Source organism: Aedes albopictus, chromosome 3 (assembly GCF_035046485.1).
Source record: "Aedes albopictus strain Foshan chromosome 3, AalbF5, whole genome shotgun sequence".
Taxonomy (NCBI): domain Eukaryota; kingdom Metazoa; phylum Arthropoda; class Insecta; order Diptera; family Culicidae; genus Aedes; species Aedes albopictus.
Genome location: NC_085138.1, coordinates 111,906,866 through 111,919,742, shown reverse-complemented (window position 1 = coordinate 111,919,742; position 12,877 = coordinate 111,906,866). Strand labels below are relative to the sequence as shown.

Here is a 12,877-nt window from a genome sequence, read left to right as displayed (position 1 = left end):
CAATCAGGCCTTAGTCTGAACGGAAAAGTAGGGCGGGGCGGGGCAAGATGGTTCGCGGGGAAAGATGGGTCAGTGTCATTTTCGGGCGCATTACTCATGTTTTGATTATGTTAATAATTTTGTTAGATGACCAGCATGAATATACACAAGTTTGGGGCATTGATTGAAAAATTATTCACTCTCATTGGAAATAAAAAAATAAAATGTATTTAGCCATTTTTCTTATGCGATACATTCCATATAATCTCCATATAAACGGCCGCGGGGCAAGATGAATCACCTTCAATTTTGAACGTATTTTGGAGCATTCAAAAGTTATTTATTTTTTTTATTACAAGACTGTCTCATAAATGACTTCAATCAAGCGGAATGAACGCTCAAAATTATAACATAAAATTATAATAATTTTTTAGTGAAAACATCGATTTTCAAGTCGCCTGGAGTTCCGGAAGTTATCCCCAAAACAATCTCGGGAGAAATCAAAGGGGGACGTTCGGTGTAGTACTAGATTTGTAGTAATGAGCTGAATTTTAGTATGGGGCTGTACATTAATTACGTAAGGGTGTATGGGGGGGGGGGGGGGGGGGTTTGAGAAATCTTACGCGCCATACAAAAGTTTTTGAGTCTTCATACAAAAAATCCTTACGTAATCAATGGACAGCCTCTATGGTGAGAAGGTCAATTCTCCGTTTCTGCAATGAAATGGTGCAACAAGCGTGGGTATTATGATTCCTTGCCTAATTTGATGCTGTTTGAGCAACACTTTGGATAACTATGATGTTTATGTTGCAAGAAATGAAGAAAACAACAACACTGTTGTACAAATCTAGTGCTTCACCGATCTGTCCTATTAAGAAATTTAATACCGAGAGGATTCCCTGACGGAATCTTTAGAATAATCCCCCAAGGAATTCTGGGTGGAATCAATGACTGCATCTCGGCAAAAATTCCAAACGAAATTACAGAAAAAAATCCTGCAGGAATCCTTGTCAAAATCCTGGAAGAATCGCTGAATGAGTCTTGGGGGAAAGCGCTGACACAATGCCGAAAAATAAGTAAAAAACCCCTGAAAGAATCCCGAATAAAACAATTGAAGAAATGACAAAAACATTCTCAGAAGCAATCACACGAGATATCCAGTGATTGTAAAGAGTTTAATCTAGCCTAGTTTGAGTAGAGGCTGCGGTTAGGATAGCTCAGACCAACCTTCAGCATAAAAGTACAGTAACGAACAGCCCAAGTAGCTTTAGTCCAAAAACCTTACTTTCGTAAAGGGTATTTCTATCTACGAAACCTTGTAAACCCGGTGTTTGCTACTATCAGTAAACATGAAAGAACAAACTAGCGTGTCATGCCTCGAGCTTGTGTGCTTGTTAACAACTCAATCGTAGCTACACTCATCTCTGAACTAACTACCAGAGATGTATATGCTATCACAATTGATGTATCTGTTGGAAACCTCAACAGGAAATACGTTTATTGTTCGGTTTACAGGGTGTTCAATAAGTTCGGATACACCATATAACTTCAATTAATTTCATATCTGTAATTCAGATTTTCAAAGTAAATGTATTTATTGAAAGGTCGTATAACACTGATCAAATATAGCATATGGTTTTGAATAAAGTTTTTTTCTACTTTTTTTTATAAGCCTTAGATGTATCTAAAGTTTGTTAGCTGCGGCACGCTGGAATGATTTTCGATAAGTTGCTCAAGCTACAGAAGTCTAAAACGTTGACTTTTGAGTTTATATCTCACTATACTATATTAAAATAACTAAATTAATAGACAAAACCTTTACACTGCTATTTCAGTGATGATATGGTGATAAATTTGCAAGTTTAGTTAAAATGAGCTTAAATCTATGAAAATGGCATAAAAACATTATATAAAGCCAATTTTGGTTCAAATTTGCCACAATAGGGATATAATTAAGTTTAAGAAAAGATAACTATGGATTAAACTGAGATATAACGCAGCCTTGCTTCTTGACAAAACAAAAATCATTAAACCAGGTACAGCTGCAATTTTAGAAATTTTAAAGATCAAAATAAAATGAGTCCGTATTTCACCCAATCTGAATCTTATAGATTATTTCGTATGGCCATAGTTGCTACCACTAATGCTGAGGACAACAACCTAATTTGATTCAACTTAACGCCATTACTCAATAAAAGCTAGACGAAATACCAATGACAGACGTGCGTGCCGGCCAAAAGGAACTTGAGACACATTTGCAATTATTACAAAAGCATAAAGGACAGTTTATTTCAAAACATATACTGTATTTGATCAGTATTATGTGACCTTTCAATTAATACATTTACTTTTCAAAACTGAATTACAGATGGGAAATAAATTCAATTTTACTGTGTATCCGAACTTATTGAACACCGTGTATTTATCGCATGATGAACCATCCCCTACGGATGCTTTCAAGCAAGTCATTGCATACTGCACTTCAAAATGCCTTCCGCTAATTGTTGGTAGTGATGCTAATGCTCACCATATAATCTGGGGCAGCTCAGACACCAATTTGAGAGGCTCCAGTTTGATGGAATACTTAAGTAGTACAGATCTTGGATTACCTAACATAGGCTACCGCCCAACCTTCATGGTATCTGCTAGAGAGGAAGTGTTAGACATAACGCTTTGTTCTTGTAGAATTCGTCACGAGCTGATCAGTTATTGACATGTATCAGATAAAGAATCTTTATCTAACCATCGCTACATTTTTTTGAACACTTAAATGTTACTTCGCAAACATTGCGTTTCAGGAATCTCCTGGGATCTCTACACCGATTTGTTTGCGGCCAAATTTCATGGATACTCACCATCCATGGACCAAGTGATTTAGATGATGCCGTTGATACTACAACGGCCTTCATCATGGAAGCTTGGGGCTGTCCATAAACCACGTGGTCATTTTTTTTGGACATTTCAACCCCCCTCCCCCCCCCCCCCCCCGCGTGGTCATTAGTCCATACAAAACTTTTTATTTGTCCATACAAAATGGTCATTGGCCGAAACCCCCCCCCCTCCCCTCATGACCACGTGGTTTATGGACAGCCCCCTTGTCCTCTACAAGACCACAAGAGGAACCCCTTGGTGGAACTCTGATCTGGTCAAGCTCAATATAGAAAGAGTTGAAACAGACGGCGTTCGGCTGGTTCGGAGGCTTTCAGGTCGGCTCGCAAGGCCTACCAAAAAGCTCTCCGGTCTGCTGAATGATCCGGCTGGAAAAACCTTTGTATAAATGTTTCCAGTTTGAGTGAAGTAAGTCGGTTGATCGAATTCCTTGCAAAATCTAAGGATTTTCAAGTGAACGAAATTCGTTAGACAAATGATGAGGCAGTTTGGTAATGCTTATTCAGCACACACTTTCCCTGATGTGTGGATGTAATATTCAGATTAACTTGATGTCTGTTCTTGTAGTTATAATTCTCTGGCATCGGTGTGCAAAAAAAAATCTTGTTTGCAGTTTTGCTACAGGCTGTATTCCCAAATCTTGGCGGAATATACTGCAATGTTTATTCCGAAAGTGAGTCGTGCGTCGTATGAAGAAGCAAAGAGTTTCAGGCCTATCAGTTTGACCTCTTTTCTTCTGAAATGCTTAGAACGCATTGTGGATCATCACATCCGTGATGTTAATCTGACCAACGTGCCCCTTCACGTGAACCAACATGCCTACCAATCTGGTAAGTCCACTGTGACTCGTGACAAGGTTGTTTACGATATCGAGAAAGCATTCGCTGTTTTCTTAGACATCGAGAGTGCATTAATGTCAAATTTGACAATGTGCATTTCGATGCCATTTTGGAAGCCGCATGGAGTCACGATATCTCTCCAATGATTTGCCATTGGATTTACCAAATGCTCAAAACCCGGTATCTCTTCTCGACATTGCTTCAAGCAGCGATTAGGAAATTGAGTGTTTGTGGATGCCTCCAAGGGGGAGTCTTGTCACAGCTTTTGTGTAAACTCGTAGCATACATATACACTATTGAGGCAACTCAATAAAAGCGGGTTTCCTTCAGAAACCTGAATCTTCAGGATGTTCGGTTGATCTTAACAAGCTGTGGTAAATAGCTACAGTCGTTATTACAGTGCCCTTTTCAAGGCAATGTTTGAATCCATTGAGGTAGGCATATGCGTTAGCACCCTCTTCCACAGTATCTTTTCCTATTTCCCTACCTGTTCCTATCCCCATTCTAATACTTATTTCCTTCTTTTCCCTCAGGTAGATCATTCAAAAGGCTTTTAATATGGCTATGGCACAAATGTCCCAGATGCAGGATAGCGTGCCGGCCTTCTGATACCTGATCGGACGAGATTTTATCACGATTAAGTATTTCCAATCACTTCTTTCTTGGATCACATTTTTATCGAATAGGGCACACTGATTGCTATCGTTATAACTGAGGTACATGCTTTCAAGATATACACCATGTTGTCTGCGAATGTCCCGAATATGGCATTTCACTTCGTTTTCTCTCGAAACCCGTTTGTCTGTATCGTAACAGTTTGTGGTTTGCCCAATCTTCGTTTGACAACAGCGAGAAGCCAAAAGTATACGCTGCTGAATGTCAACGGAAAAAATTGGATCTAGACAAAACCGCGAGTTTTACGATCGACCTCGTTATGCCTATGACGCATGAGACTTCAAATAAGGGGATGTTCATAAACCACGTAGACCAAAATTTGGCCATTTCAGAACCCCCCCCCCCTCGTAGACTTTTGTCCATACAAAATTTTTGATATTTGTTTGGAGCGTAGAGCGTAGTTTCACTATTGAATAAAAAAGTTGAGTGCACAAGTACTCTAATAAGCTTAAACTCCTTTTTTATTAACTTTTGTACAATATTGAAGTGAACTGGTTTAGAGCAGATTCGCGAAAAAGTTAAAAAGCTCTACAGACCCCATAGCCGTTAAAGGGTTAATATATTAACAACACATGCTGAGTATTTAAATTTGCTTTTGACTCTTCGTTTGTATACGGCAGAACATTCCCTAGAAGGCATTCAAAAGGTTCTGCACAAATTGCCATTTTCTTTAACAACATTATCTAACTTTTGTTCTAAGCATAAAATTGAGATGGATGAAAATTAAAAAAAAAACGGTATTTTTATATGCGTATCTAGTTATTATGCAACCATTTGTTTCAGTTTTAACAACATGAACGTGAACGAACTTGAAAATTGCGTTGCGTAGCGTTGCGTGGTAACGGAGTAATTCGTAGATTGCATACTGAAAGTTGTCATGTTAAAACTGTAATACTCCTTATGGAATGCATTTTGAGAAGGAACAGCTAACCAATCAGAGATTGATGTAAAAAATACATGAAATCTTTCATTGCCAGCCACGCTCATCTTCTCCGTTACGAGAACAGGTAAGGATATGATGATATGGCACCTACTTTCTGAAAGGCCAGCGACTCATCGGCGCCCCCCTATAGGTGTCAAGAAGTTGAACATTTGGAACGGGTTGATTAGGGATTCACTATAAGCGAGTGATGCGACAAGATTTAGAAGATGTAAGTGTATTTGAGTAAATTATGTAGATGTGTTGTTTTGAGTGTAAATGTTTTAGTATATTTGAACACCAACGTTGGGAGTGACTTAGCTAAGAGATTTTGTCACTCCATGGGCTTTTTTGCTTCAGGGATGGGGCACAGGCATTTAAGGAGTGTATCGGAAAGTAGTTGAAAATGTTCAGGATGCTCTATCTCGAACCTGGGTTGGTCTTTTCATTTCGGTTCTTCTATGAAATCTTCACAATATAGTTAAGTTTAGAACAGCTTGGAAAAAATTGGAAAATGTTTAGTATTATTGAATATATGGTTAAATGAATACACCTCACAAAATAAAAATCTGCACAAAATGCAACTTTGTTCCGATTTTTCAACATTTCAAAAATCTCTAGCGAATAAAATTTGTACGATAAAAAATCTGGAAAATACTGATGCTTGTTAACAGTTATGTATACATAACATATCATTCAACACTGACTTTCAAAATTCATATTTTCGATAGAAAAATCTCCTATATCTACAAAATGGTCCACTCCAAAAAACGTCTATTTTTTGGTCAAACTTTGAAGTTCTGCTTTTAATATCTTAAAAGGTTATAAAATTCTGTTTTTTGCTCTAACGTACTCGTCCATAAATTAAAAACCCGATTTAATCCACCTATGGTGAACAGAACCCTTCTTACACTTATTAAAATTATTGTAGTATTATTTGTATTAAACATATTTATTTTGTGTAATTGACCAAATGTGCTAGAAAATATTGTGGATTTGGCATCTAGTGGATTGGTTTCCAAAATAGCATCATTGACCATGGACCAAACTACCAGAAATGTCAGACACCTCCTATAATCTTGTATGGAATGTTTAAAAAATAGCTTTCATATTCTAGAATATTGTATCTTTTGTTAACTTCCAAAAGATCTTGAATCGATTAACAAATGGGTACGAAAATCAGCGAGATACACGTTGTCTAACATCTCTTAATCAGTCGATCAAATTAGCTCCAAAGTACTTGGTATTTATGGTTATGGTGTAAAAAGGACAAAAATGATATGTCTACTAAGTTAATCAGTTTTGGCATTAGCTAGTTATTTTGGCTGTCCGGTTCTTGCATTTTTCCCACAATATATAAATTCAAAGCTTTCATTTAACATATTGTTAGTTTTCATAGAATTCCTGTGTAATTGTAATTTATTATTTCTAATTTTGTTGAAAACAATAACCTGCTAGTATACACTTTGTATGAGGTCAGCATTATTTATTGAAAAATAATTTCCCATAGACTGGTCAAAAACTCATGCAAGATAACAAGTGAATATAATAATAAAAAAAAAAAATTATTGAAATACTCTTCGTGAGATATCTCAGTAATCAAATGTCGAATCGAAATAAAATTTTAGGGCCTTTCACAAGGATATTGTAGCTTTCATCTGGTGCTTAGAGAACCCAAATCGGTTGACAGATGGCTGAGATATTTATTATGATACACTTGGTCAAAAATCTCAAAAAGTTTAGTTGTATAAATCCTAAGTACTCTTCGAAAGATATCTCTGTAACCAAATGTCCAATCGAAATAAAATTTCTGGGCGATCTACTAGTGTGCTGTAGCTTTCATTTGGTGCCAAGAGAATCCAAATCGATTTACAAACGGCCGAAATATTTATTATGATACACTTGGTCAAAAATCTTAAAAAGTTTAGATGTATGACTCATAAGTACTCTTCGAGAGATATCTCGGTAATCAAACGTCCAATCGAAAAAAAAAATCAATAGCGTTCTACTAGGATGTAGTAGCTTTTATTTGCTTCCAAGAGAATCCAAATCGGTTGACAGACGGCTGAGAAACGTGCGTGACTTTTTTTTTGTAACGCACATACACACACACACACATACACACATACACACACACACACACACACACATACAGACATTTGCTCAGTTCGTCGAGCTGAGTTCATTGGTATATGAGACTTGGTCCTCCGGGCCTCGGATCGAAAGTCGGTTTTTCGAGCGATATTTATACCCTTCTTATGGGTGTAAGAAGGGTAAAAAGGCTTTTCCTACATACATTCCGTGATATTTTTGCTACTGTTTATTAAGCTCAAATATTACAAAGAGATAGTAGCTTTTATGTATTTTATGCAATTGCATTTTCATGTATAACTAACTTGTGTAACCAAATATGATCATAAAAAATCTGTTGACAAACGGCTGAGAAATGTATTATGATACATTTTATCAAAAATCTCTCAAAAGCGTAAATTTCATTACTCCTTAGTACTCGTGGAAAGATATCTCGGAAACAAAATGTCCAAACGGCATGAAATTTAATAGCATACTACTTGGATGCTGTAGCTTTCATTTGATGCTGAGAGAACTCAAATCGATTGACACACGGCTGATTCATTTATTATGAAGCATTTTGTCAAAGACCTCTTAAAAAGTTAAGTTGTATTACTCCAAAGTACTCCCCGAAAGATATCTCGGTTACAAAATGTCCAATCGGAATGAAATTCAAAAGCGTTCTTCTAGGGTGCAGTAGCTTTCGTTTCGGGCCTTAAGAACCCGAATCGGTTGATAGACGGCTGAGAAATTTATGGTGATACACTTTGTCAAAAATATCTAAAATAATTAAGTTGTACTACTCCCTAGCACTCTTTGAAAGATATCTCGGTAACCGAACGTCCAATCAAAAAAAAATTCAATAGCGTTCTACTAGGATGTAGTAGCTTTCGTTTGGGGCCTTAAGAACCCAAATCGGTTGATAGACGGCTGAGAAATTTATGGTGATACACTTTGTCAAAAATATCTAAAATAATTAAGTTGTACTACTCCCTAGCACTCTTTGAAAGATATCGCGGTAACCGAACGTCCAATCAAAAAAAAATTCAATAGCGTTCTACTAGGATGTAGTAGCTTTCGTTTGGGGCCTTAAGAACCCAAATCGGTTGATAGACGGCTGAGAAATTTATGGTGATACACTTTGTCAAAAATATCTAAAATAATTAAGTTGTACTACTCCCTAGCACTCTTTGAAAGATATCTCGGTAACCGAACGTCCAATCAAAATAAAATTCAATAGCGTTCTACTAGGATGTAGTAGCTTTCATTTGCTTCCAAGAGAACTCAAATCGGTCAACAGACGGCTGAGAACCGTGAGTGACATTTTTTTGTAACATACATACACACACACATACACACACACACGCACATACAGACATTTGCTCAATTCGTTGAGCTGAGTTGATTGGTATATGTGACTCGGCCCTGCGGGCCTCGGATCGAAAGTCGGTTTTCCAAGCGGTATTTATACACTTCTTATGGGTGTAAGAAGGGTAAAAACATACCGTATTTAAAAAAATGCGAATTTTTTATTTTATTTATTTTTTATTTGCGTAAACATGATTTGGAGGAGCATAGAAAAAAGGGGTTCCTCAAAAATTGCCTTTTTTCATTTTTAAGAATTGCGCTTAAATGCAGTGGAGTTTTTTCTTGAAAAAAATAATTTGCCTATATCATGAGGATTTGGAGCTTATTATATTTGCACAAAAAAATTAACAATTTTCGAACATTATCGAACTTTTTTCGCAATTTCAATTTTTTAGAAGGTGTGCAAAAATTTAAAAACATGCGTTCAGTAATCTAGGTTAAAAACCCAGTTAAAAGAACATTTTTAGAAAATCCTTAAAGCCATTTCTTTTTTCAAGGATTTATACAGTATCTCCAAAAATAAAATTACTTAAAAGTTGTATTAAACTATTTTTGAGGCTATTTTAAACATTTTCAACTACTTTACGATACACTCCTTATACTGTGACAACATGAACGAACCTGAAAATTGAATTCAAACACAAACATAATGTCTTGGGTTTCAATTGCCTCTTTAAGGTGTTTATTAGTCCCAGCAAACTACCAAGAAGTAAAATGAGATCATAATTAAATCCATTAAGGTGTCTTACTGCATCACTAAGTTTTCAAACGAATCATTGACTTTTTGCTTTTCAATGATTGTTTGCCTCGCATTTTTGAAGTGATAAAAAACTGCCAATTCTGTAGCAACGTAGCAGAAAAAGTATCATCGTAATCACTGCGAGTGAGCATATAGGATGATACTTTTTCATACGAATATTCGCTTTGGTGGCAGAGAATTATCACTTTGAAATTTTGAGGCTCATACCCAACATGGCTGCCGATGCTGATGATGCCGTAATAGACAACACTGAAGACCGGAATACTTCAATATCACAAACTGAGGCCAATGAAACCAGTAGATAAAGTCCATCAAGACGATGAATCAATTGTGTTAGAAGAGGCCAGGAGTGATGCGTGCATTCTGGTCGATCAAATTAATACTGAACAAAAAAGTGATTAATCCTTTGATTTCTTCAAAGCGCCGGGTAGGGATGGGATTTTTCCTGTACTACTTCAGAAGCGTAAAGAAATCTTAACACCTATTTTAACCAAGGTGTTCCGATCAAGCTTATCATTAAGCAATATCTCACCAGCTGGGAGAGAAGTGTGAATGACATTCATCTCAAAGGCAAATAAGAAGCACATCACCAAAATCTTTCAGACACAAAAGTTTGTCGTCCATTACAGAGCATAGACAAAATGTTAGGGACAGGCGAAATTTTCATTTTTCAAAAAATGGACAAATAGCTCTAAGTTGCACAAGTTAGTACATCTGCATTATCGTAAATGTTGGAAACAAACAAGTGCACAAATATTTTCAAATTTTCACTCTAAGTTGATCAACTAGTTGTGTATCAATTTATCCAAATTTTGAAAAGATCGGTCCATTCTACATGAAGTTAAAATATTCTAGGGAAAAGCATAATTATCCGATAGCCAACATTGAACTGTTATATCTCCGGATTCAATGAACCGAATGCATTGAAATTTTAAGCGTTTAAGACTTATATAATGAACTTTGGATTTGATTTGCACCTAAAATAGTTGAAAATAGTGACTTTTTGATGGAAAAAGTGACTTTAGTTGAAAACCCTTAAAAATAGTGACTTTTTAGTGACCAGCATGAAAATAGTGACCAAGTCACTAAATAGTTACTCACTACCAGGCCTGAAATTAGTAAAAATATTATTATTCATGAAACAAACTACATTCTACTGCATTTCATGTTTTGTATACACAAGTTGTAACTTACGCTAGGTCTAAATATTTTAACTCTACCATGTTATTAAAATAAGTTATTAGTACAAAGCAAGCAGTTACCAAAACCATGTTAAAACTTGATGATGAGGAATGAAATAGCACAACAATTACTAAAAACTTTGCAGATATTTACCAGATCAGCCGACGGAATCGGTTTGTTTTCCTGTATGGCTGCGATTTCACCGCAAGTTACCTATTTTCGAGAAAACGCACACATGGCATGAAATAAAATAAAAAAAAGAGAAAGAAAGAACACAATATTGCCCGCTTTGAGAAAAATAGTGTGTGTGTGTGATTGAAACCCACACAGAGAGGTACGCCACACGCACATACACGCAAACATACACACACATGTAAATACACTCCCGCAAAAAAAAAAAACAAAGGCAATCCCGTATGAAATTGGCACCTGGGGTGGCCTACCTTGGGTGGATTAATCGCCCGCCGGAAGTGGTAGATTTCGTCCTGCGTCACCATCTGGGTATGGGTGAACTTTTTCAGCGCACCGGCTTTGCGGATTTGCTTCTTCAGCTCGTCGTACACGGACTCGCACAGGAATACGTCCGCTTCGGGGATTTCGGTTGGGCGTCCTGGAATGGAAAGAACATCGAATCAAGTTTCACCTTCGAAATGCTGATTGAGGTGTCACCACCAGGGTGCGAGGACGCCATTTTTAAGAATCCAACATCTTGTATGTAAAAATTTGTGTATCCACAAAGCATTCCGTTGTGGATGCACGATAGATGTTGGCTCCTGTCAGATGCATTAAGTGGGATTAGGGTTGCCACATACGTGGGTGTCACTTACTTGTAACGTATTCATGCTGTTCCAACACAGCACAGCGTCCCACGATAGCCACCGTTGGCGTAGTTTCCTGTACGGTCGACAGCATAACCTCCTGCCGGTAGAACAGGCGGCTGATAGTTCCTGGAACTTCCGGTGGAGTAAGAAGCCATGGGCCACGGAAAAAGGATTTACCACTGGAAGGCAAACAAATTAGAACATAAAATACATTTCAAGAAAGAATTGATCTTACTCCTTCGTCTCCCAGATCGATTGAATCTGTGCCACCGACTGCTTCCCGGTTTCCGTTGCCACATAAACGTAATCTCCCGTCTTGACGAGGCCGCCGCAAACGGTGTTGTACTGCTCGTAAAACACAGTTCCTTCCTCCCCGCCGTTCACATACACGACCACATTGGGTTTCTCCTTCTCTACCAGTGCTTCCTGCATCTGCAGCTCGGACAGCTCCTCCTTGTGTTTCTCAATCCTTTCCTTGAACACCGACATGACCCGCTTCATCTCCAGCGGCGTCTCCCTGGCAATCAGCGTAACCGGATCGGTCACCCGTTCCATGTTCCAGGTTTTTAGCTTTTTGAAGCACCGTCGCTTCACGGAATAGTACGACTCGCACACATACACGTCCTTCTCGAGGAATCCTTCCGGTCGGTTCTTGAAGTAGTCCTTCACGAACATAACGAAGCACTTGTTCTGGGCCTGCGACAACGGCACCGCCAGGTGCTGATCACTTCGGAACACTTCCTTCTCCAGGAACCGGCGAGTTTGAACGTGATAGGTTTCGAACGGCCTCAGGAACATGCTGCCGTACATCATCTTGACGTTGTCGCTGTTGGTCCACAGACGTTCGATGTACATTATGCCGGGAACTGAAATTATTGGTGAGTTAGTCCCGGTTAAAGTGATGTTAGATATTTGAAACTTACTTTTATTCTCCGGGATATCGATATAAACGAAGTCTCCCGGTGAAAACACCTTCTGGTCAATGGTCATGCTCTCGCCTTGAGATGCTTGCTGTAAGAAAAAAAAACTCATTCAACAACACGTACGTTATAATAAACGGTAATAACAGTGCTTTTCTTAAGATCATCAAGGTCCCAATCCCAAGTAACCTTTAAATATTCCCTACAACTCTCTTCGGGGATTCCTCTAGTAATAACTTCGTCGAGGATTCCTTCAGGATTTTTTTTGGATTTCTCCAGAAACTTCATCGAAAATTCTTCCAGAAACTCATTTGGTGGTTCTTATTAAAATTCCTGCATACAGAAAGACTTTCATAGTTTTTTTTTTCAAAAAGACCAACAGAAGTTCATTTCCTTTAAGAATTCCGTCTGAGATGTCTTCTTCAAGAATTCCTTTAGATTATTTATTCTGTGAT

The 12,877-nt window shown here is 37.7% G+C and overlaps 1 protein-coding gene and 1 long non-coding RNA gene across 8 annotated transcripts in view; both read right to left on the bottom strand.

The window, feature by feature from the left end:
- Positions 1 to 12,877, bottom strand: part of LOC134290253 (uncharacterized) — a 145,406-nt gene that overhangs the window by 18,294 nt on the left and 114,235 nt on the right. The window lies entirely within an intron of this gene.
- The window catches only part of LOC109409544 (protein polybromo-1), a 33,380-nt gene that overhangs the window by 3,659 nt on the left and 16,844 nt on the right, over positions 1 to 12,877 (bottom strand). For 5 of the 7 annotated variants that reach the window (XM_062857349.1, XM_062857346.1, XM_062857351.1 and 2 more), the window contains 5 exons: positions 12,426 to 12,513; positions 11,738 to 12,368; positions 11,509 to 11,681; positions 11,125 to 11,291; positions 10,835 to 10,894 (listed from right to left, as the gene is read on the bottom strand). In XM_062857349.1, the coding sequence (XP_062713333.1) occupies positions 10,835 to 10,894; positions 11,125 to 11,291; positions 11,509 to 11,681; positions 11,738 to 12,368; positions 12,426 to 12,513 (1,119 nt within the window). The remainder of the gene's footprint in view (positions 1 to 10,834; positions 10,895 to 11,124; positions 11,292 to 11,508; positions 11,682 to 11,737; positions 12,369 to 12,425; positions 12,514 to 12,877) is intronic. The other 2 variants (XM_062857350.1, XM_062857352.1) reach the window with 1 other exon arrangement.